Source organism: Choloepus didactylus, chromosome 5 (genome assembly GCF_015220235.1).
Source record: "Choloepus didactylus isolate mChoDid1 chromosome 5, mChoDid1.pri, whole genome shotgun sequence".
NCBI classification, from domain to species: domain Eukaryota; kingdom Metazoa; phylum Chordata; class Mammalia; order Pilosa; family Megalonychidae; genus Choloepus; species Choloepus didactylus.
The window spans coordinates 42,726,599-42,752,950 of record NC_051311.1 but is presented as its reverse complement, the minus strand read 5'-3'; the positions used below and the strand labels follow the sequence as shown (position 1 = coordinate 42,752,950).

The following is a 26,352-nucleotide window of genomic DNA, read 5'->3' as shown; positions in this document are numbered from 1 at the left end:
CAAAGCTCCATTTACTTATGGTGTTTAAACAAACTGACAGTACAAGTTAAATTATTTACTGTGCTACAGAAAGTGTAGATCCTGCACCAAATAAATATCTCTACCTTTGGTCTCGCACAGAAGTTGAAGTTTTAAAACTGTCAGTATTGTCTTTTACCCCTTGGACTGATCTGCCTTTTCTAACCAGATTTGCTTCATCCGTATCTCTAACAGAAGTCTGAACTCTTTTCCAGCTTTTTTAACAGTTGCTGTATGAGTCAATACTGACATTCTTAGCTGACAAGCTCTAGCTCTGAGTTTCAGGTGTCACACAGTACCCAAAGTTCCAGAGACTGACGAGGTTATACACAAAGAACTCAGCACCTCAGAATTTAAGGATAACCATTACAACTCAGAAATAGATGTGACTGCTGTAAGAGCTTACAATCTAGGGAATTTTACATTAAGACTTCCCCTGATAATCTGTGCTCTAAGATTCAGTCCTCAGGGTTTTCACATTATAGTTTGTTCATATTTAGATGATGTGTTATAATGTTTGTCTTTCCGTTCTGGTGAACTTCACTCAAAATGTTGTCCTCAAAATCTATTCACCTAGTTGCATGGCTCACAACTACATTCCATCTTGCAATTCCTCAGTTTTCTATTGCATGCATTCACCACAGTTCACCATTCTGTTCATCAGTTGATGTACCCTTTGGCCACCTCCATCCATGGCAAATCTCGAATACTGCTGCCATAAACACCAGTGTGCAGATGTCCATTCAGGTCTCTGATCTCAGATCTTCCAAAGATATGCCCAGTAATAAGGTTGCAGGACCTTATGTCACCCACATGCTTAGCTTCTTCTGGAACCACCATACAGTCCTCCAGATAAGCTACACAGTTCTTCCCCACCAACAGTGTGTAGGTACATCCCCTCTCTCCACATTTTCTGCAGCACCTGTATCCTTGTATATTTTTTCCCTGAAATTTTATAGAGATATATTCATGTACTATACAATCATCCATGGTGTACAATTAATTGTTCTCAGTATCATCATATATTTGTGCATTCCTCACCACAATCAGCACTTGAGCATATTCATTACTCAGAAAAAAAATTTAAATAATAATAAAAAGAAAAAAGAAAAAATAACAATGAAATACAATAAAATACAACAATAAAGTCAGACAATAACACCTCTACGAAGAATCCCATACCCCTCCCTTATATCTCCCTATCATGGACATTTAGCCTTGGTATATTGCCTTTGTTACATTTATTGTGAGCATATTACAATATTACTGTTAACCATAGGCTCCAGTTCCGTTGATTATAATTTTCCCCAATGCCATCCCTTTTCAACACTTTGCAAGGTTGACGTTCATTTGTTCACCTACATGTAAAAACATTTTTATATTCATGCATTTAGTCACCATCATTAACCACTCTAAGGTTTCACTAAGTTGTACAGTCTCAGTCATTATTGCCTATCTTTCCTTCTGGTGTCATACATACCCCTAGCCCTCTTCTTTCAACTTTACTCAAAGACATCTTGTTCAGTGTACTTACAATATTGTGCTACTGCAAACAGTATTGTGCTATCCATTTCTGGATCTATGCAAACAGTATTGTGCTATCCATTTCTGGATCTATACAATCAATCATGCTGAAAATTTTATAATCCTTCAGCATCAAGTGCCCGATGTCTACCCTCTATCTCCTGATACCCTGTGATCTCAGCTTTAACTCCCAAAGTTTTCTCATTTATGAGACCATAAAGTATTTGTCCTTTTGTTTCTGGCTAACTTTGCTCAACATAACGCCCTCAGGGTCATCCATGTTGTTATATGTTTCATGACTTTGTTATGTCTTATAGCTTTGTACTATTCCATTGTATATATATACCACAGCTTGTTTATCCACTCATCTGCTAATGGACATTTGGGCTGTTTCCAGCCCTTGGCTACTATAAACATTGGTTTACAAATGTCCATTTGTGACTTAGCTTTCAGTTCCTCTTAGTATATACCTACTAATGGAATTGCTGGATCAAATGGCAATTCTATGCTTAGATTATTGAGAATCCACCACACTGCCTTCCAGAGTGGCTGCACCATTCTACATTCTAACCAGTAATGAATAAATGTGTCTCTTTCTCCCCATCCTCACCATCATTTGTAATTTTCTTGTTTTTTTTTTTTGTTTGTTTGTTTTGTTTTTTATAATGGCCATCTGGTAGGTGTGACATGATATCTCATTGTGGTTTTGGTTCGTATGTCCCTAATAGTGAAGTTGAGCATCTTTTCATGTTTTTGAACCATTTGTATTTCCTCTTCAAAAAAGTGTCTGTCATGTCTTTTGCCCATTTTTTAATTGGGTTGTTTGTCATTCTGTTGTTGAGTTGTAGGATCTCTTTATATATTCTGGATATTAAACCTTTATCTGAAATGTGGTTTCCAAATATTGTCTCCCATTGCGAAGGCTGCCTTTTTTACTTTTCTGACAAAGTCCTATGATGTAGAAAAGTGTTTAATTTTGAGAAGATCCTATTTATCTATTTTTTTCTTTCATTGCTCATGCTTTGGTGGTAAGGTCTAGGAAACCACCTCCTATTACAAGATGTTTAAGGTATTTCCCTACATTTTCCTCTAAAATTCTTATAGTCTTAGTGTTAATATTTAGTTTTTTGATCCATTTTGAGTTAGTTTTTGTATACGGTGTGACAGGAGTCACCTTTCATTCTTTGAATATGGATATCCAGTTCGCCAAACATCTTTTATTGAAGAGGCTGCTCTGTCCCAGTTGCATTAGCTTGACTGCCTTATCAAAGATCAATTTCTGCACAAACAATTTGATTCCATTGGTTGATATATCTATCTTTATGTCAGTATCATGCTGTTTTGACCCCTGTAGCTTTACAGCATGCTTTAAAATCAGGTAGTGTGAGACGTCCCTCTTTGTTCCTCTTTCTCAAGATATTTTTGACTTTTTGGAGCATACTGCCCTTCCAAATAAATTTGGTTATTGGTTTTTCTATTTCTTCAAAGTAAGTTGTTGGGATTTTAATTGATATTGCATTGGATCTGTAAATCAGTTTAGGCAGAATTGACATCTTAACTATATTTAGTCTTCCAATACATGAATCCATGAACATGATATGTGGTCATACATTTTTTTTTAAGACCCTGTTTGATTTCTTTTAGCAGTTTCTTGTAATTTTCTATGTATAGGTCTTTTATGACCTTGGTTAAGTTTATTCATAAATAATTGATTATTTTGGTTGCTATTGTAAATGGAACTTTTTCTTGATATCCCCCTTCTGTTGCTCATTAATTGTGTATAGGAAAACTAATGATTTTTGCATGTTGATCTTGTAGCCTGCCACTTTGCTGTATTCATTGATTAACTCTAGTAGCTTTGCTGTAGATTTTTCTGGATTTTCTACATATAGGATCATGTCATCTGCAAACAGTGTAAGTTTTACTTCTTCTTCTCCAATTTGGATGCCTTTTCTTTTTTTTTTTTTTTTTTTTTTTTTTTTCCTTGCCTAATTGCTCTAGCTAGAACTTCCAGCACAATGTTGAATAACAGTGGTGACAGGGGGCATCCCTGTCTTGTTCCTGATCTTAGAGGGAAATCTCTCAATCTTTTTCAATTGAGTATGATGTTAGCTGTGGATTTTTCGTATATTGCCTTTATTATATTGAGAAAGTTCCTTTCTATCCTTTCCTTTGAAGTGTTTTCATCAAGAAAGGATTTAGAATTTTGTCAAATGCCTTGTCTGCCTTGATCAAGATGATCATGTGGTTCCTCCACTTTGATTTATTGATGTGGTGTATTCCATTAACTGATTTTCTTGTGTTGAACCAGCCTTGCATACCTGGAATAAATCCCATTTGGTCATGGTGTATAATTCTTTTCATGTGCTGCTGGATTCAGTTTGCAAGCATTTTGTTGAGGATTTTTGCATCTATATTTATTAAAGAGATTTGTCTATAATTTTCTTTTTTTGTAGTATCTTGTCTGACTTTGGTATTAGGGTGATGTTGGCTTCATGGAATGGATTGGGTAGCTTTCCTCCTCTTCAATTTTTTTGAAGAGTTTGAGCAGGATTGGTACTAATTCATTCTTGAATGCTTGGTAGAATTCACATGTGAAACCATCTGGTCCTGGGCTTTTCCTTTTTGGGAGCTTTTTGATGACTGACTCAATCTCTTTACTTGTGATTGGTTTGTTGAGGTCATCTATTTCTTCTTGAGTTAATGTTGGTTGTTTATGCTTTTCTAGGAAGTTGTCCATTTCATTTAAGTTGTCTAGTTTTTTAGCATATAGTTGCTCATAGTATCTTCTCATTATCTCCTTAATTTCTGCAGGGTCGGTAGTTATATTTCCTTTCCCATTTCTGATTGCATTTATTTGCATCTGCTCTCTCTTTTTTTTTGTTAGCCTAGCCAGTGGTCCATCAATTTTATTGATTTTCTCAAAGAACCAACTTCTGGTTTTGTTGATTCTCTCTATTGTTTTCCTGTTCTCAATTGCATTTATTTCTGCTCTAATCTTTGTTATTTCTTCCCTTCTGCTTGCTTTGGGGTTAGTTTGCTGTTCTTTCTCTAATTCCTCCAGGTGAGCAGTTAACTCTTCAATTTTTGCTCTCTCTTCTCTTTTAATATAGGCATTTAGGGCAATAAATTTCCCTCTCATCACCACCTTTGCTGCATCCCATAAGTTTTGATAAGTTGTGTTTTCACTGTCATTTGCCTCGAGGTATTTACTAATTTCTCTTGTAATTTCTTCCTTTACCCACTGGTTTTCTAAGAGGGTGTTGTTTAGCCTCCATATGTTTGTGAATTTTCTGATCTTCTGCCTTTTATTTATTTCCAACTTCATTCCATTGTGGTCTGAGAAAGTGTTTTGTATAATATCAATATTTTTAAATTTGTTGAGACTTGCTTTGTGACCCAACATGTGGTCTATCCTAGAGAATGTTCCATGAGCACTTGAGAAAAAAGTGTATCCTGCTGTTGTTGGATGTAGTGTTCTATAAACTTCTGTCAAGTCTAGTTCATTTATCATACAATTCAACATCTCTGTTTGTTTAGTGATCCTCTGTCTAGATGTTCTATCCATTGATGAGAGTGGTGTATTGAAGTCTCCAACTATTATTGTAGAGGTGTCTATTTCTCCTTTCAGTGATCGCAGTGTTTGCCTCATGAATTTTGGGGCATTCTGGTTTGGTGCATAAATATTTATGACTGTTATGTTTTCTTGATGAATTGACCCTTTTATTAATATATAGTGTCCTTCTTTGTCTCTTTTAATTGTTTTGCTTTTGAAGTCTAACTTGTCTGATATTAATATAGCTACTCCCGCTTTTTTCTGGTTGTTGTTTGCATGAAATATCTTTTTCCAACCTTTCACTTTAAGTCTATGTTTGTCCTTGTGTCTAAAGTGAGTTTCTTGTAGACAGCATATAGATGGGTCCTGTTTTTTAATCCATTCTGCCAGTCTGTGTCTTTTTATTGGGGAGTTTAATCCATTTACATTTAGTGTTATTACTGTAAGGGCAGTACTTTCTACTACCATTTTGTTTTTTGGAATTTATATGTCATATCTTATTTTTTTCCTCTCCTTTTACCTTTCCTGATAATCTTCATTTCTGCACTCTTCTCCAACTCTCTCTCTCCTGTCTTTTCCTATCAGCCTGTAGCACTCCCTTTAGTATTTCTTGTAGTGCCGGTCTCTTATTCACCAACTCTCTCAGTGTCTGTTTGTCTGAAAATGTTTTAATCTCTCCCTCATTTTTGAAGGAAAGTTTTGCTGGATATAGAATTCTTGGTTGGCAGTTTTGCTCTTTCAGTATCTTAAATATATCATGCCACTGTCTTCTTGCCTCCATGGTTTCTGCAGAGAAATCTGTACATAGTCTTATTGACTTTCCCTTGTACGTGATGGATTGCTTTTCTCTTGCTGCTTTAAGAATCCTCTCTTTGTCTTTGACATTGGACAATCTGATCAGTAAGTGTCTTGGAGGATGTCTATTGGGATCTATTCTGTTTGGGGTACACTGCACTTGAATCTGTAATTTTATATCTTTCATAAGAGTTGGGAAATTTTCAGTTATTATTTCTTCTATCATTTTTTCAGCCCCCCTTCCCTTTTCTTCTTCTGATGCACTATAACATGTATATTAGTGTGCTTCATGTTGTCATTCAGTTCCCTAAGACCCTGCTCATATTTTTATATTATTTTCCCTATCTGTTCCTTTGTGTTTAGGATTTCAGATGACCTGTCCTCTAGTTCTCTAATCCTTTCTTCTGCCTCTTCAAATACAGTGTTGTAAGCCTCCCTTGTGCTTTTCATCTCTTCTGTTGTGATTTTCATTCCCATAAGTTCTTCCATTTGTTTTTTTTCCTCAAATTTTAAAGGTCCTCCTTATGTTCATCCAGTGTCTTCTTTGTATCCTTCATCTCTTTTGCCATATATTCCTTCAGCTCATTAGTTTGATTTCTGAATTGATTTCAGATATCTGTTTAGCTATTAATTAGTTGTTTCAATTCTTGTATTTCAGTTGAAGTGTTAGTTTGTTCTGTTGGCTGTTCTATACTTTCATGTTTCCTAATATGACTCATTATTTTCAGCCATCTAGGCATCTGATTTTCTTGTTTAGTTTATTCTAGAGCTTGTTTTCATTCTTTTACCTAAGATTTTATTGGTGGTTGGCTTTGTTCTCTATCCTCTGGCATTCAGTTCAACTTACTCTAGACTGCTAACATAGCTTCTGTTTATTTGATCAGAATTTTTCACCTCTTGTTTTTCTGGTTCTTGCCCTGCCTCTGTGTAACCTTTTTGTGAGAGCGTCTCCCTAGGTATGATCTACCCCAATCAGATTTTCCCAGTCCAGATAGGCCAGTGTCTCAGGAGGGGGGTATGGAGTTTCTCTGAGAATGAGACCTCTCAGTTTGTCAGACACTCCTGTGAAACCTTTAGACTCTGCTTTTCCTATCCTTTCTAGCAGGTGGCACCTGCTAGCCTGTAGCTCCCCACCAGTGTAAAGAGATGCAATGGGTGCCTTTAATTCTCCACAGACCCTGTCCCTGCCAGTGCTGTGACTGACTCAAGCTGGTTTCTGTTTTCCACCCCTGGGCTCTGAATTCTCTGAAGGAGGGCCACCACTTGTGATGGTCCCTGCCCCCCCACCTCATTTTGGGGAAATTATGCCCTTTAGGGAATTGTCTCCCCCACTAGACTCATTGCTTTGTCTCTCAGACCTATCTTAGCTCCACCCTTGCCTGGGTCCAGTGGCCAATTGCAAATATCTGAGGCTTTCTATAATGAACTACTCAGAATAGTTATTTCAAAAAAAAAAGAAATCAATTTTTAAGGCCTTTCCCCAGCCCCATGTTTTATCAGTCCATATATGAGCTATTTAAGGATAAGCCCTTTAGGCTTTTGTCTCTTTCACCTGAATACTCTCAGACAACTTTAATTCTTAATTCTGCCCTTGCCCAGGGCGGGGCTAAAACAGGACATCTGATGGCCTATTGAAAAGTAAAAAGATATAGAGTCAGAGAGCAAGAAAGGAAAAGAGGGAAAGAAAAAAATATATTTTCAGAGCCAGACCCCTGCTCTGCAGGCTTGGAAGCCAGAGCCTGAGTTGGTACCCATTTTTATGTGCTCCTTTTCCTTGGAACCCAGTTCTTTTTCAGTATTCTGAGCACCTCCAACTCCAAACATCCCTATCTTTTTGTTGTTGATGTCAGCCTTGCCTCCTCACTACCAATCAGGTTCCTCCCAGGTCATTTTGTGCCTGCTCCTGGTTTATCTGTGCTTGGAGCATTGATTCAGCAGTCCAAATTTGTTAATAAATAATTCTTCAGTGGGGATCAGGTTGAGTCTCCTCCTTGTTCCCAGCACATATTGTTTCTTTTTTGCTTGGGGAACCAGCTCTAAGACAGTCTGCCATGCCTCAGGGGGAGGGGCACCAACCCCCTGGCTGGGGAAACTTAGTTTTTCATTGTGATCTCAGCTGTTCCACCCATACATTGGTGTAAGATGCATGACCAGTCACAGAAGTTCCTGAAATGGCTGTTCCATACAGTTTCTGGCTATTTACCAGCTGCCCTAGAGGAGTAACAAGATTCCACACCTCACCACTCCACCATTTTGCCCTGCCTCTATCACTTTGGTTTTTTGAAAGCCTTTTTGTAAACTTAAATTTGGATGATTTATATGGTCCTGTATTTAAGTATAGATGTTTTCTTCTGCAGTGTCTAATCTGCTGTTAAGTCCATCCAGTAAATTTTTTCATATATATTTTTAAGTTCTAAAATTTTCATTTAGATCTCTTTACTAGTTTTAATTTCTCTATTAATATTAATGTTTCATCAATGGTATTTTTTTTGAAAAATTGAACTAACTTAGAATAACTGTTTTGAAGTCCTTGATTACAAATTCCAACATCTCTGTCATTTTTAGATTTCATTTCTATTGACTTATTTTTTCCTCTTGTTGTGAGTCATATTTTTCTGCTTCCCCAAATAACTAGTATGTATTTTAAATTTTTATACTGGAAATTATGAATACTAATTTCATAATTTATTGAGTATCTAAATTTTTGTGGTCTTCCTTAATGGAGTGTTGAGTTCAAACACAGAGAGTTAACTTATTTAGGAATCAGGTTGAACTTTTTGAGGCTTGTTTCTTAGATTTGCTAATGTGTGTCCAGGGTTGCCCTTAACTTAGAACTAAATTATCCATATTGCTAATGCATGACCTTTCTCTGCTGAATGCTTGGGGGTGTTCAACAAAGTCTCTGTAATTTGGCTCATCTAAGTCAAACTTCTCCCAATCTTGTACAACTTCTGATTTTGTTCATCCCAGAACACATTTTACATGTTCTTTTGGGGTCTTGTTCTGCAAATACACTCTTTAGTATTCACTTAGAATCTGGATTCCAGAAACTCATTAGGAATCACTATGCAGATTTCTAGCCCTCTATTTATATAACTCCCTCCTTTCTGGTACTCTGTCCTACAATTTTTGGCTTCCTATGTGAGTTTGAATTCTGGTCTGTCTCCTCATCTCAGTGTCACTACTGTGCTATGTTTGGGCTCTTCTTCCATGTACAACAATATGGAAAGTTATATAGGAGGAAAGCTGGGAAGCTTGTATGGTTCACCTCATTTGTTTCTCTTCTGCTGTGGACCAGAGTCTTGCACTGCCTGTTATCCAGTCACCAAAAAAATGTTTTCATATATTTTGTCAGCTTTGTAATCTTTTATGGCAGGAGAGCTATTCTAAAATAGCTGGAAGTAGAAATAAACTATATAAAAATTGTTAAATGAATGATACTTCTGTGATGACTTACAAAATGATTTTTATTATGGTAGTCCTCATAAAATAAATGTTTTCATTGTCAGCCTTTAAATTTCTTATTTAAAAAGAGATGCATAGGAAGATTGTGGGAAGATGGCAGAATAGGAGGCTCCAGGAATGAATCCCTCCATCAGAACCATTATTAAACAGGCAGGAACTGTCCAAGTCAATCATTTCAAAACTATGGAGTCAAGCAGAACAGTGTGTGGCTTACAGGGAGGGGCAGGAGGAAGAGGCTAGTAAAATGCAATGAATATCACTGAATTGCCTTCTCTGCACAGCCCCAATCATCTCCTATCTGCCAACCTTGCCACAGGCAGCACTAAGTTACTGGTTCAACTTGCTGGTATCAGAGAGGGACACACACACACACACACAAAATGGTTCCCCAAGATACAGGGGCATATGGTCTAAATATTGAGGGACAAAATGGTGTAAGACCTACAAGGACTGAATAGCAAAATGATGGAAGAAATTCCTGTAACATTGGTAGTAAATTTAAATGCAAATGGATTAAACTATCCAGTCAAAAGCCAGAGCTTGATGGAATGGATGAAAAAACATGGCACAACTATATACCATTCAGAAGAGACTCACCTTAATTTCAAAGATGCTAATAAATATGAGGTACAAAGTAGGTCATTATATACTGATAAAGGGCTCAATTCAACAAGAAGACTTAACAATTATAAATATATATGCACCTAACAGAAGAACTACTAAATATATGAAGCAAACATTGACAGATTAGAAGGGAAAAACAGACAATTCTACATTAATAGTAGGAGAGTATAATATATCATTTTCAAGAGTGGATATACCATCTAGACAGAATATCAACAGGAAAATATAAGACTTGAATGATACTCTAAACCAACTAGATCTGACAGACATTTATAGAACATTTCACGCAAAAGCAACAGAATGCATTTATCTTCTAGGACCCATGAATCATTCTCCAGTAGAGATACATCTTAGGTCACAAAATGAGTCTCAGTAAATTAAAAAATATTGAAATGGTGAAATGTCTTTCTCCAACAACATAGGAATGAAGCTAGAAATCATTAACAAAGGGAGAAATGGAAAATTCACAAATATGTGGAAATTAAGCAACACACTCTTAAACAACCAACGGGTAAAAGAGGAAATCACAAGGCAAATTAGGAAATACCTTGAGGCAAATGAAAATGAAAACATAGTATACCAAAACTTATGGGGTGCAGCAACAGCAGTGCCGAGATGGAAATTTATAGCTCTAAATGCTTACGTTAAAATAGAAGAAAAATCTGAAATCACAGACCTAACATCAAAACTTGAGGAACTAACAAAAGAAGAGAAAACTAAACTAAAAGCAAGCAGAAGGAAGGAAGTAAAGATTAGAGTAGTTATCAATGAAATAGAGAATAAAAAAAAATAGAATCTACAAAACCAAAAGTTGGTTGTTTGAAAAAAAAATCAATCAAATTGAAAAACCTTAGGTAGACTAATGAAAAACAACAGGACAGAAATAACTAAAATAAATGGAGGGACATTACTATTAACCTCACAAAATAAAAAGGACTATAAAAGGATACTGTAAATAACTGTACATCAGCAAATTAGATAAACTGGATGAAATGGACAATTCCTAGAAACACACAAACTACCTACTGAATCAAAAAGAAATAGAAGATCTCAGCAAACAAAATCTAGCAAGAGATTGAATCAGTAATCAAAAACTTCCCAACAAATAAAAAGCCCAGGACCAGATGGCTTCACAATGGAATTTTTCCAAACATTCCTAGCAGAATTAACACCAATCCTGCCCATAAACTTCCAGAAACTGAAGAGGAGGGAATATTCCCTAATTCGTTCTATGAAGCCAACACTATCTTCATATCAAAGCTAGATTAAGATGCCACAAGAAGAGAAAATTACAGACCAATATCTCTTCTGAATATAGATGCAAATAAAATGCTAGCAAACTGAAATCAATAGCACGTTAAAAAATCATACACCATGATCAAGTTGATTTATCCCAAGAATGCAACAGTGGTTTCACATGAGAAAATCAATTCATGTACTACACCACATTAACAAAACAAAGGGATAAAAGTAAAACAATACATGATTATCCCAATGCAGAAGAGGCATTTGACAAAATCCAGCACTCCTTATTGATAAAAGCACTGAGAAAGTTAGGAATGGAAGGAAACTTCCTCATTGAGAAAGCTAGGAATAGAAGGAAACTTCTTCAGTATGATAAATGGCATATATGAAAATCCATAGCTAACATCCTACTTAATGTTGAAATACTGAAAGCTTTCCCTTTAAGATCAGGCACAAGACAAGAATGCCCACTGTCATTACCTTTATTCAACATTGTACTTGAAGTTCTTGCAAGAGCAATTAGGAAAGGAAAAGAAATGAAATGTTTCCAAATTGGAAAGGAGTAAGTAAACTTTCCCTATTTGCAGATGACATGATCCTATATACAGAAAATCATGAAAAATCCACTACAAAGTTCCTAGAGCTAAGAAATGAATTCAGCAAAGTTGCAGGGCACAAAATCAACACCCCCAAATCGGTAGTGTTTCTATACACTAGCAATGAAGAATCAGGAGAAGAAATGTTTTAAAAATTCCTTTTGCAATAGAAACAAAAAGGATCAAGTATCTCAGAATAAATCTAATCAAGTATGTAAAGGATTTGTACAAAACATTGCTAAAGGAAATCAAATAAGACCTAAATAAATAGAAGGGCATTCTGTGTTCATGGATTGGAAGATTAAATATCATTAAGATGTCAGTTCTACCCAAAGCAATTTACAGATTCAATGCAATCCCAATCAAAATTCCAACAGCCTTCTTTTCAGAAATGGAACAGCCAATCATCACATTTATATAGAAGGTTGAGGGGCCCCAAATAGCCAAAGCCATCTTGAAAAAGAAGAAAGGAGGACTCATACTTCCTAAGCTTAATGCTTGTTACAAAGCCATAGTAATCAAAACATGGTACTGGAACAAGGATAGACATATAGGACAATGGAATCAAATTGAGAGCTCAGAAATCAACCCTCGCATTTATGGCCAACTGATTTTTACCAGGGGGCAAAGACCACTCAATGGGGAAAGAGTAATATCTTCAACAAATAGTTATGAGAAAACTGGATCTCCATTTGCAGAATAATGAAGGTGAACCCCTACCACACAACATATACAAAAATTAACTCAATGTGTATCAGGGACCTAAATATAAGCACCAGAACTCTAAAACTCCTTGAAGAAAGTATAGGGAAGCATCTTCAGGAAATTGTGTTAGGTAATGATCTCTAAGACTTTGCATCCAAAGCACAAGCAACAAAAGAAAAAAAAGTGGGTAAATGGAACCTCATCAAAATTAAAAACTTCTGTGCTTCAAAGGACTTTATTATGAAAGAAAACAACAACCTACAGAATGGGATAAGGTATTTGGAAACCATGTATCTGATAAGGGCTTAATATCCAAAATATATCAAGAAATCCTGTAAGTCATCAGCAAAAGGGCAACACTATTAAAAAATGGGCAAAAGACCTGAATAGACATTTTTCCAAAGAAGCTATACAAATGGCCAAACAACAAACTAAGAGATGCTCAGCATCATTACCATTACTGCAATGACACAGCATTTCACATCCATTAGAATGACTATTATTAAAAAAAAAAAAAAAAAAAAAAAAAGGAAAACGTATTCCTTATTGGTAGGAATGTAAAAGGGTGCAGCCACTATGGAAGATGGTTCGGCAGTTCCTCAAAAAGTTAAATAAAGAATTACCATATGACCCGGCAATCCCACTTCTACATATGTACTCAGAATATTTGAAAACAGGGACATGAACAGATATTTGCACACCAGTTATTCTTAGCAGCATTATTCACAATTACCAAAAGATGGGAACAGCTGAGGTGCCCATCAACTGATGAATGGATAAACAAAATGCAGTTTATACACCCAATGGAATATTATTCAGCTGTAAAAAAGAATGAAGTTCTGATACATGCAACAACCTGGATGAACCTTGAAGACATTATATTGGATGAAATAAACCAACACAAAAGGACCGATATTGTATGATCCCACTAATATGAAATAATTAGAACAAGCAAAATCATAAGAGTCAGAATCTAAAATATAGGTTACCAGGGGATGGGGTGGGGGTAGGGAATAGGGAGTTAATGCTGAAATTGTACAGAGTTTCTATTTGAGATGACGGAAAAGTTATGGTAATGGATGGTGGTGATCATAGCACAACTGTGTGAAGGTAATAAACAGCACTGAATTACATATTTGAATATATCATTATATATTTAAAAGGGGAAAATTTTATATTGTACAGATGTTACTACAATGAAAATTAAAAAAAAAAAAAATTATGGAGCAGTACAACCCAAACAGTGAACTCTTAGGTAAACCGTGGACTCTAATTAATAGTACAATTAAAAAATCTTCTATTATCCATTGTAACAAATATACTACACCAATGCAAGGTTTTAATAATAGGATGGTATATTCAGACCTTTCATTTTATGCATGCTTTTTCTGTAAACTAACTTCTTTAATTAAAAAAATAAAGCATAAAAAGAGATGCTTATATTTCAATATACTATATTGGACAATTTTTGAATATTTGTTTGAATTTACTTCCTTTAGTAGCTTAATTCACTCATAAAAAATACACCTATTAGTACTATATTAATATGCCATATTTTCTATAATTAATTTCTGTACAACCATGGATATTTTAAGTATTACTATAAATTGAGAATTTTTGTTCTGGGTAAATGTCATTCTCCCAATAATGTTTTTTGCATTCTTTTTATTTGCCAATCAATTAGTATATTTCACCAAGAAATATTTCAAATTGCTTAGTAATTCAATTTATGTTCCTAGAATTGTGGTTATCAAGAGACATTGATTATACAGCTCTTAAGTATAATATTGCCTGGTTTCCTATATGCCTTAGCTCTCATGAGTACAGTGGCTGAAAGTAAGACTAGGCTTCATCTTAAGAAGAACCTATATTCTTTAAACTCTGATTTAAAGCAAAATATATTTTGGAATTACATATCATTGTTTCTCATTTCATTTGTAAATTTACTAAGTGTTGAAACTTTACCTGAAGGAAAAAGAATAGCAGATTGTTATATATTTTTACCTAGTGATTTTAGCTGAAGAATTCATGGTAAATTGCTCAACCTTTAGCCAATTAGACTTTGACATGCACTAATAAGATCTAATTGAGGAATTACGAAGAAATGAGCACATAATTTACATCATAAAGAGGTTAAAGTATCAGTGTTACCCAGCTGGAGAATATTAGTTGAAGTCCCAGTAGCAGCTATAGAGGATACTTCATAATATATTTGTGAAATATAACACTGCCAAAGCCATTTAAGATAGGTAGAATAACCCTTTCTCTATCTTAGAAGTTTAGAGTTTAAATATCTATTTTCCCCTTTTGCCTCCACCTTCTTTAGGTGCTGGAGGGTGGTCTCCATCAGATAGTGACCATTATCAATGGCTTCAGGTTGATTTTGGCAATCGGAAGCAGATCAGTGCCATTGCAACCCAAGGAAGATACAGCAGCTCGGACTGGGTGACGCAATACCGGATGCTCTACAGTGACACAGGAAGAAATTGGAAACCCTATCATCAAGATGGAAATATCTGGGTGAGTTTTTGTCAGAAAGGCAAAGACATAGAATTAAGTTGCAAGTAGTTAATAATAGTAGAAGATTCACCTTTTAAATTATTGATCTTCACTCTGAGATGCATGCAGCTGTCAAAGTTTATCTATTAAAAACCATGGAGAAGTTATGTTTGTATATACATTCATATTTACATTTATATGTTTGTATATATACATATATACATGTATGGCAAGAATAATTAGATACTGGAATATGTAAATTGTGGGAAGCAAGGAGTGAAGAAAACTATTTATGGAAAATCTTCAATCTCACAATTAAGATAGTTCACAGCCTCCAGTTCAATTTATACACAATTGCTTCCTAATACTAGATACAAAATGGAATCACCTAAAGAATTTAAAAAGAATGGCCCTGGTTCCCACCCCAGACATTTGGATTTAGTTGGTCTAATGTACAAACTGGGAATCAGCATTTTAAAGCTGCCAGTTGATTCTAATACATGGTCAAGCTTGAGAATCGTGTTTTAGATGGCTTTTCCTAAAGAACAGCCTACATTCAGGGGAGGAGATGGATGAATATTTTGAAAAACAATAGTGGTATTGAAAATTAGAGAGGGTTTTCCTTAAAACTTATTAGAGAGAGAGAGTGAGGGAGCAAGTCCAAGTGACCAAACAATACACCAAACACCCAATAAACTGGGACAAAACAGGTAATGCTTAGATCACAGATTCTTCCAGTAAAGCACTCATTATTTTCTAATTCTCCGTGGCTTCCAACCTATGATCAGACTAGCATGGTGATAAATTTTTTAAGGGACTGCAAGCCAGACTCCAAACTATCTTTCACATTTCTGGTTTTATGAAGTCTTTATCTCACAATTAAGAGTATTCAAATCCTCTCCTATCAGGAAGTACTAATCAGGTAATAAAGATGGCTGTGAAAATGCAGATACTTGAGATTTAATTTACTGATTGGTTGCTTTACAGTTAGAGATAAATCCATTCTGACTAAATGTAAAGACCTGAGTGAAAGAGAGTCCACGGTGATGTGGAACTTGTCCATGGTGATGTGGAACTCTTTCAGAGTTACATGAAATACCTGTGCTTGAGCCAGGAAAACAAGGCTGATGCAGTGAAAATAGTAGGAATTGTGAAGATAGGCTGGGTCTACAAGTAGGGCTCTCCACATTTTCTGATGGTGATAAATGATGAATTTCTATTGTCTTCTGCCTTGCTGCTATCATTGTGTCTCTTCCTTTAATATCATGTGTTTCTTTTTAAAAATAAGCATGCTATGAAGAGTGGTAATTATTTCTAGAAGAAACTGTAGTGAACTAATTATGAAATTTAAGAAATCAAAACAAGCTTGAGACATGATCTAAATATTGCAAAATCATATTTAAGTTCCAGTGAGCCTGCAATGTAACGATTATATTAATTTAATAATCTATGAAAGAAACATTTTAATCCTTGCTAATGTGAAAAATAGTCCATTGCTTTGATGTTTTCTAAACAAGATAAAAATTCTTGAGTACTTTTGAGCTTATGTCTTAACATGCATTGATTAAAATTTAACATTTACGAATCTCAACAAAAATACTTTTTGGGCATAAGTTAATTAAAACTAGTAATTAATATTAGATTTTCTTTTGAATATTATTTTTAACATATGTCAGTGGTTATTCTTTCTACACGTATGGAGGAAATAGACAACAACTGATTTTTTTATAATATTCTTATCAAATGCTTATACAAAGATTGAGTTATTTTATGATTATTGGCCAATATGTTAAGATAAGCAAAGAAAAAGTTATGTAGATGAGAAATTATGACAGTTCACAAAATTTTAAAGTCATGAATCGTAAAGCATGGAAGGAAAATGGCTCTTGAAAAGATTCCTGAAGAATGTTGTATCTAAATATTTAATAATCAGAGATGTAAGTTACTAAATATGCTTAACTAGCCAAACATTCCCATCAATCTTTGATAATGCCAAGCACAACAGAATCCTTTATACCTTGTTCACAATACTGTTTCTTTGGATTTAGAATTTTCTTTCCAATCTAACAGGAAAATATTTGGAGATTGGTAAAACTGCCAGAAGAAATAATTGCATAATTGCATATACATATCCCACAAATTCTAAATTGCATATTTATCTTGAGGTGTTTTCAGGTTTCCTACATATAATCTATTGAAAACAGGAAACATTCCATATAAGCATTTCTTATCAAAATTCCATTAAGATTATATTAAACAAGAATTCCTGCAGAGTTTTTGCTAAAAGGCTGCATTTAGTTTTGCTTGTGAAACTCAATTACTGGTTTTTGAGGGCAAATATTGGGAGCCAAAACAGGAAATTGGAGTACTAATAGTGAATGCCTTCTTTACACACCACTGTTATTTGGAAGAACAGTAACATATGACAAAATTAACTCTAATATAGTTTTTTTTTGTTTTGTTTTGTTTTGGTTTTGTTTTGGTTTTGTTTTGGCAAGCATGTTCTTAAATGATGAGTTAAGTACTTAAATATTACTAATTATTTTTTAAAGCAATTATGATTCTTTTTGTTACAATAGTAGGCAGATATGAAACTGGGGATCAGTTACCACTGAAAGCATTAGATAGAGTATCCCCATAAAACAGAAATGTTCTATCCTATTTACATTACATGGTTAGATGCTTATCAGGAACATAGAGATATAAGGTTCATATCCCCTATGCAATATTAAAAGAGGGTTTCTTTGCTCAATCTGTTAAAAACTTGGGTGACTTTATGGCTTGTATGCTTTTCACATGTACATAGTCACACAAACATAAAGTACCATGATTTGTATCCAATTTCAAATAGTTGAAAAATCTGGAAAGCAATTTAGTAGTTAGCAGATTAATTTATTAGATGCTTTGCTATTCTGAATGTAAAATCAATACCTAGAATATGTATTCTCTACATTCTTTTTAACCAAATATGCCATCAATCAATAAAAATTCCTGAAACTCCCTTTTTGATTAGCCTATACTTAATTGTTTGGCAAGTGAAAGGCCAGATATGGAGTCAAAAGGTCTGAATTCAAGTACCTGGGTTTATTTATTTGATTTGTAAATTTAGCAGTCACTTTATTTCTCTGGTGTGTCATGTCCCTAATCTGAGAAATTGAAATAATAACACCTATTGATAGATTAATGAGATGACATAATTTCTTTTACTTATGTGAGTAAAACTATAAAGATTTAGAAAGGTGTGTTATCAATTGTGAAGCTTTGAGGCATTCTACAAAAGTGGTATTTTTTTTCTTTCCAGTGAGAATAGTCTGTTCAGTGATTTTAGTCCCTTTCTGTCATTTCCAGATCAAATTTACCTCTGCTTACTCTTGTGATTTAAAATATCTGGAACTACTTTAAATGAAGGAAATGGGGTTTAAAGTAGAAAGTGAAATACTGACAAAACTCTGGCTTATTTTACAATAAGAGGTGGAGTATAGGCAGATCTCTGGAGTATTTTCCAATTTAATAATGGTGTGGCCATAGTTAAGTTAGTATAGGCCCAGATCCAGTCCAAGTGCCATTGCAGTGCATGTAACAAATTACTTATTACATAATAATAGCCATGTGTCCAATGAGCCATGTAAGGGATTACTGCTAAAAAATGAATGTGACAATACTATGTTATGGTAGCACAATACTCAGTGTAACTAATAATGCTAAGGGTGAGTGTGAATTGAAAGGGGAAGGCTAGGGCCATGTATGTCACTAAAAGGAAAGTTAGTGAATAAAACATGGGTCTATATAACATAGCAAAACCTATAGTGGATGATGACTGTGGTTAATTGTACAAATATAAGAAAGTTCTTATGAACTACAACAAATGTGCATCACTATTACAAGGTCTTAATAATAAGGTGGTATATGGGAAAATATACAATCAATGCAAACTAAGGACTATACGTAACAGTGACATTGTAATATTCTTTCATCAATTGTAACAAAGGCACTAAAAAAATGAATGGGTTATTCTATCCTATCTTTTCAATTATTTGTTGTAACAGTTACACTAATTTTGTAAATCACTTAAAAATGTGGCCCAATAATAAATGTAAGACATAAATGACTCTGCTAACAGTTCAATGTATATTTAGTTTCTCTCAAAAAATCTGAATTTTTTTTCTGCATATGAAACTAACAGATAATTATTCTGTGGCCAGATTTATATCTTCCGTCAGTTAGTAACTTTCTCTGTTTCACTTAGGACTCTAATTCTGTTCTTTCACCAATAGATGGGATTTTCCCTTGCTAGTCTATGTGTGCACTCCATTGTTGCTGTAATGTTATTTTGGAGAAGGACTAACAAGCATATTAAAAATAATTTTATAGATAGTTTATTAAGAAGTAAAACAAATCAGAGTAATCTGCATTAAGAACTTTCTAAAATGACTCTTGATATAAACAGGGTAAAAATCTTCAGGACTCATAGTAGAAAACAATTTCCAAGGTGAATTGGAAGTAAGCTTCATATTTCTGTGAAATAGATTTTTCTGTCTATACTCTTCTTGGGCTGGGTGATATTTTTAGTCTCATGAATTTTAAAAAGTTGAGTGAATATTCCAGACCCTTTTACATACTATAATGCCTCTGCTAGTGATTTCTGATCACCTTTCTAAATACATATTTTGTTGTGATATTCTCATTTGGAGAGGCCATAAGATTTCTTCTCATCTATTTCTGCTAGTCATTCAATAGCTATATATATGCACATATATACATAGAACTATTACAACAAATATAGTTGTATAATATTTTTTCTTTCAAAAAATTGGAAGATAATAAGAAGCTATTAATCATATAGACAAAATTGTTGACATACACTGTTGGGGTAAAAGAAAATGATGTAATTTTTACACTATTAGATTTCTTACAGGCAATGAAATAGCAGCACATAATTCTTCACAGTCTAGAGTATTTTTCATCTGTGAAGTAAAATACTATATACGTAATAATTGTTCTAAAAATTGTTCTAATTTTTTAAAGTACATTTAATTGCTTTGAAAGTCCCCTGAAAGAGGAAGTGTTCTCTTTAAGCATACTGATATTCTCAGGTCTATTATTTTGTTCTGGGCACAAATAATGGAAATACAAATATTTTTCTTATCAGACTGAGTTTAGGTTTAGGTGACATGAGGCTAAATGACTCCAGGTGAACATAAATTTATATAATTTTTTTGATAGAGGATACCTATAAATATTTTGAATAAAATATTTGCTCCCTCATTTAAAATGCATGTCTCTACTCTGCTCAAATAGCAATTTAATGGATATGAGATGAATACTCATATGTCTACATGGGGGGATTTACAGCATTAGTAGACTACAATACTGTTTTAGTTTGCTAGAGCTGCTGAAATGCACTATACCAGAACTGGGTTGGATTTTAACAATGGGGATTTATTAACTTACAAGCTTACAGTTCTGAGGCCATGAAAATGTCCAAATCAAGGCATCAACAGATGATGCTCTCTCTTCTTGACCAAAAAGGTGATGTGAAATGAAATGAAATAAGTTTCAGTGGCTGAGAGATACCAAAAGGAGCTGAGAGGTCACTCTGTTGGGCACTCTTACGCACAGTATAGATAACCCTTTTTAGGCTCTAATGAATTGGAATAGCTAGCAGTAAATACCTGAAACTATCAAACTACAGCCCTGAACCCTTGAATCTTGAAGACGATTGTATAAAAATGCAGCTTATGAGGGGTGATGGACCACACTTCCCTTTGTCCAGTCTATAGATGGATGAATAGGAAAATGGGGGCAAAAAAAAAAAAAAAAAAAAAAAGGCACCCAGTGTTCTTTTTTACTTTAGTTTTTCTTTTTCACTTTAATTTTTATTCTTATTATTTTTGTGTGTGTGGTAATGAAAATGTTCAAAGATTAATTTTGGTGAACACACAACTATATAACGGTACTGTGAACAATTGATTGTATGCTTTGTAGGACTGCAAGGCATGTGAATATATCTCAATAAAATTGAATTAAAAAAAAACAGAAACAAATACAACAACAAAAAAAACAGGTGATGCTCTCTCCCCGAAGACCAGCTGTTGGCAATCCTGGATTCCTCTCCCACATGGCAAGGCACATGGCAGTGTCTTCTCCTCTCTCCCTTCTCTCCCAGGTTTCATTGCTTCCAGCTTCTGGCTGCTCTGCTGTGGCTTTCTTTCTGAGCTTCTGTGTCTTTCTCTGAATTTCATCCTCTTATAAAGGTCTCCAGTAAAAGGATAAGACCCACCCTGAATGAGGTGGTTCACATCTTAATTTAAAATCTTGCTCATCAAAAGGTCCTACTTACAATGAGTCTATACCTACAGGAATGGACTAAATTTTAGAACATGATTTTCTGGGGTACATATGGCTTTAAACTATCACAGATACCTCAATGGGTGATTGAGGGAATTAAATTAATAATTCACATGAAGAGCTTAGGACAATGTCTGACACATATAAATCACTCAATTATTATTTTTTTTTAATTTGGGATTTCTAGTTGGATAATCGTGGCATATTATATTGGAACTGTCCTTGAAAATTCAAAATAGCCTGATATTTTCACTTTCTAATAGCTTTTCTCTTTCAGAGTATTGTGCTTCTCAGACTGAAATGACCAGTAATTCATTTTCAAGTATCATTATGAATATTAATGTATACCATATGAATCATGGTCATATTAATGGTCATCTAAGGCCCTATGCATTGCCTTACAAATTGTGTTTGGACAGTTCTTTCACATATAAGTTTTGATTAAACTTCAGTGAAAATATGACTATGCTGCTTCCTTTATATTTAGTTTAATAAACTCACTTTTATTAACTTTAGAAATCATAGAACATAAGCAGTATTCTTTTGTCTGCAGTACTTCTCCACCTCGTCTTAAGCTAACTGAAGACGGTAAGGTAAGGAGAGTCAAAAACAGGCCTATAAGTATCAGCTTGAACAAATAATGCTGTTTAGCCTTACGACTAGAAGGCTGCAGATAAGTTATGAAGACTCTCCAAGCATGGGCTACTCAGAAGGTGTGGCCCAAAGAGCAGCAGCATCAGCACCACCTGGGAGCTTGTTAGGAAAGGAGAATCTCCGGCCCCACCCCGAACCTACTAAATCAGAATCTACGTTTTAACAAGATCTGCATTTTAACAAGAAGCAATTCATATACATATTAGAATGTATTGCTTTAAATATTTGAGAGGCATCCGTAAGAAAGAGGAACTAGACTTTGCCATCATATATTTCCAAATCAGAAGGCAGAACCAGAATTCACAGTGCAAACTGGAGAAAGATCTATCATGATTGACATTGAGGGATCACAGATTAATGTTACTCTGTTAAACAAGCACTTACTGAGCCTCTACTATTTACTAAGGGTTGGAGTTAGATAATGAAACAAGCAAAGAATGATGCAGTTACTGTCTTCTAGGAGCAGAATATCCGGTGGTAATGGCCACCGTATAATGATAAAATGTAAATTATATTGCACGTGTTATATGTGTCCTAATATAAAGAGGCTTGCACAGGTTGCTTTGGGAACACAAAGAAAGATGTCTCAGGGTGGTTGAGGAAAGTGGTTGGCAAAGGCTCGTATGAGGAAGTATTGTTGGGTAAGTAGGTTAGGAGTTGGTCAGGCAGAGGAGTGTTGGGGGAAGTCATTTCAAGCAGCTGAATCTTTTACTGAAACAGGTAGAAGTGGATGGTAAAACACTATAAAGAAACATGTCTTTTCCTGATTTCCTTATTAAAAACAAACAAGCAACTTCCCTTTATAAATAACTCTGAAAACATTTTAATTAGTAATGTTTAAATTATATAATATAAATTTATAACTTCGGAAGAATGTAGGAGTTTATGCCATCTTCTAGGGCACAGGCTTACGTTTCTATATTACTCATAGTACAGAGAACATTGCCAAACACATAATTGATGTTAAAGAGTGTACAGTAGAATTGAAGTACTTCATTCTGAAGATAAATGGGCTGGGGCTGAAGGATATGATGTTACTTTAACTTGATCCTCCAATCCAGGTGTACTGACCCCTAGACAAGTGCTCAGTTTGGCATCAAATTACCTACTTTTGGTTTAGCAAGAAACACCATTACTATAATGATCGTTACTTATTTGACTAAATGTAAAAAGAAACAAACAACAACACAAGAATGTTGATTGCATACATATTATTTAAGATGCAAGATAGCATGGACTCTGGAGTCAGACTTCAAATATCGAAACACTGTTCCAGCACTTACTAACTGTGTAGGTTTAATCATGTTAATCATGATTAAACCTTGTTTGCCTGAGCTGTAAAGGGGATATAATAAGTACCTACCTTATGTTTTATTTGTGTGTGTGAGGATTAAATAAATTAATTAAATACAATTTTCTTAGACTCATGCGACAAAAATATAGGCTCTTCTTCATGTCCTCTTCCCTTTTTACCTCCTCCATCTTATTTATTAGTGTTATTATTATAAATTATAGAACCCTACACTACAAGTGATATAAAAAACTGAAATTAAGTGGTTGATATATCCATTCTTGAGAATAGTATATCCTATTTAATATATTCTATTTAATTGTAATGACAGTAAAAAGTCACAATAATAACTGTAAACAAAAGCCTAGTTTATCTTACTCAGTATTTCAGGATGTGTGAGCCGCAGTGGAGATATCTGCTCCACGTTTGTCATTGGTGCACACAATTTTTCCAAGTAACTTATTTAATCAATGTTGACTTTCAGAAAGAATTAATAGAATGTTAAAATGTCTTGGCAAATGAATTTTGTTTGCTTGAATTAAACTGGCTTAGTTATAGGCCCCAGTGAATTATTATTCTGGAAAAAATATGTAGTGTTGATAGCCTGTGTGAAAAGTTCATTCTGTTACCATCAGTGACTTTTCTAGAAAAGGAATAAAATTTGGACTTCTGTTTATAGAAAAAAAATATTGTGCTTCAACATGAAAAGAGAAGATATTTGGGATAAATATCTACATCTCTTCCATGAAAGTCACTGATATATTTTGAGGAGACAGTGAGTGGATCCATTGTAATTGCATTTAAATGGTTTATAATCATATTAATAAGCAGCTTTAGCAAATCTATGAAACCCTTTCTTGGGATTTAGCAGAGCTATTCACAAAACTTTACCTGCACCAATTAATAAGTAATAACTGCCATTTACTGAGTGCTTTCTAAATGTTTTATGTGTTTTATCTCATTTTAATCCTTAGAATAACTGTGATGTAGATCATTGTTATTATTAAACCCCATTTTATAGCTGCAGAAATTCAGGATCAGAGAAGGTAATATTTTTTCCAGAGGACCTGGTGAATTAATAATGGAGCTGGAATTTGAAACCAGGGCTGTCTGACTAATAAACCTTTATTTTGCACCGTATGACATTTCTCAGCTCTTCCTTTCACTGTCCACATGAAATTTGGTGATTGCCACATTTTAACTGTAAAGTGCTATAAATATATAATATAATGGTATTCTTATTATACTCTACTAATTTTGTTAAAATAGAATTGTATCTGAAAAGCAAAGATAACATGTTTCTACTAAAAATAAAGTTGCATGCCTGAGATTGTAATATGTGTTTTATTTTCCTAGGCTACTCAAGCAAATACCATGAAACGTATCAGATTAAACCATAGCAATTTATTCTCTTGTGGTTTGTCTGGGAAAAAGTCCATATCTAGGTGTCATCAAGGCGATGCTGTCTTCCTAAACATTGTGGTATTCTGGGGCTGGCTGCTGGAGATCCTTGGTCCTTAGCTTGTCACATGGCAGGACACCTGGTGGCATCTCCTGGTCTCTCCCTTCTCTTCTGGGTTCCCTTGTTTAACTTCTTGCTTCCTGTGGTTTTCTCTGTGTCTGAATTTCACTTTGCTTATAAAGGACTATGCTAATGGAATTAAGACCAATCCTGATTGAGGTGGGACACACCTTAACTGAAGTAACCTCATCAATATGCCCTCCTTAAACTGGGTGCACACCCACAGGAATGGATTAAATTTAAGGACATGGTTTCCTGGGGTACATACAGTTCCATACCACCACACTAAGACATGCTATATTTTAATCTTATATTCTGTCAATTCAGAATCTCAAAAGATATAGTTTAAATATCAAGGTCTTATATTTCTATGTCATAGGTCCACATAGTACATTTTCTTTGCATTTTGGTAATCAAAATACCCGTATAGGGTTTGTCCATAGTATGAGCTATAAAAAAAGAAAAAATATATATTCGTGGGTGATGCTTCTCAAACTTCTCCAGGACACCTCTAGGCATCCCCCAGACCCCTTTGAAATCTTTGGAGTAGAAAGCCTTGGTTTGTCTCCATATTTATGCTTGTTAATTGCCTGGTTACATTCTTTTCTCTGGATAGATTAGTTTATCATATCACAAGCATTACTTATTCCTGGCCAGATATCTCATGATTTCCTGTTGTCTTTCAGAAGAAACCTTGAATGAGAATGAATAGATCAGTGGTTCTCAACCCTGGACATACATTTGAGTCACAGGGGGAAACTTTAAAATCCTGATAGGCTGGCAGCACCCCAGCTCAGTTAAATCAGAACTGCTGGGGTGCATCTCAAGCATCATTATTTTTTTAAAAAACTCTCTGCAGGTGAGTCCAATGATTGGAAAAACCCTGGAATAGATCAATGCAAATCACTTTGTTAACAGAGAAAATATCTGAGTCACACCATGTGGTAGTGTGAAAAAAACACTAACTTAGGGTAGAAATCCTAATTTTCAGCCCAAGACTTTCTTTTTACTTGCTTTATTACCTCAAGCATTAAAGAAGGAAAGGAACATTTATTTAGCACATGCTGTTTGCTAGATAGTTCATATTATCTTATTTAATATTCCCAACAGCCTTTGGATGTAAAACTGCAAGCATGACTCTTTCCAATAGAAAGGCCTGCCCAATTTGTTGCTACAAAGGAGAAACATGTCTCTCAGTATGAAGGTGATTTATTGTAAATGTACTAGCAAGGAACTGGAGGAATCTTCCCAAAACCAGTTCAAAGTGAGGTTGTGAGTTAGGGTTTTTGTAGGTAAAGGAAAGGGGGTAGGGGTCAAAAACTAAGTAATGGCTGCATGATGCATTCTTGTCAGGTCAGTTATGATGCTGGATCTTTGCAAGAAGGGCAGGGGCAACTTTCTCAATTTTGTGTTTCTCAAGCACACCTTTTTGTTCCAGCTTCAGTGATTAAACTTAGATATTTTTGTGCAAACTCTTACATGCGGGGTCTTCATGACATTTTTCTTAGCT

General features: G+C 34.7%; 1 protein-coding gene across 1 annotated transcript in view; it reads left to right on the top strand.

Annotated features, from left to right (window-relative positions):
- Positions 1–26,352, top strand: part of CNTNAP2 (contactin associated protein 2) — a 2,391,149-nt gene that overhangs the window by 740,650 nt on the left and 1,624,147 nt on the right. The window contains exon 3 of the mRNA XM_037835931.1: positions 14,855–15,048. Coding sequence (XP_037691859.1) covers positions 14,855–15,048 — 194 coding nt within the window. The remainder of the gene's footprint in view (positions 1–14,854; positions 15,049–26,352) is intronic.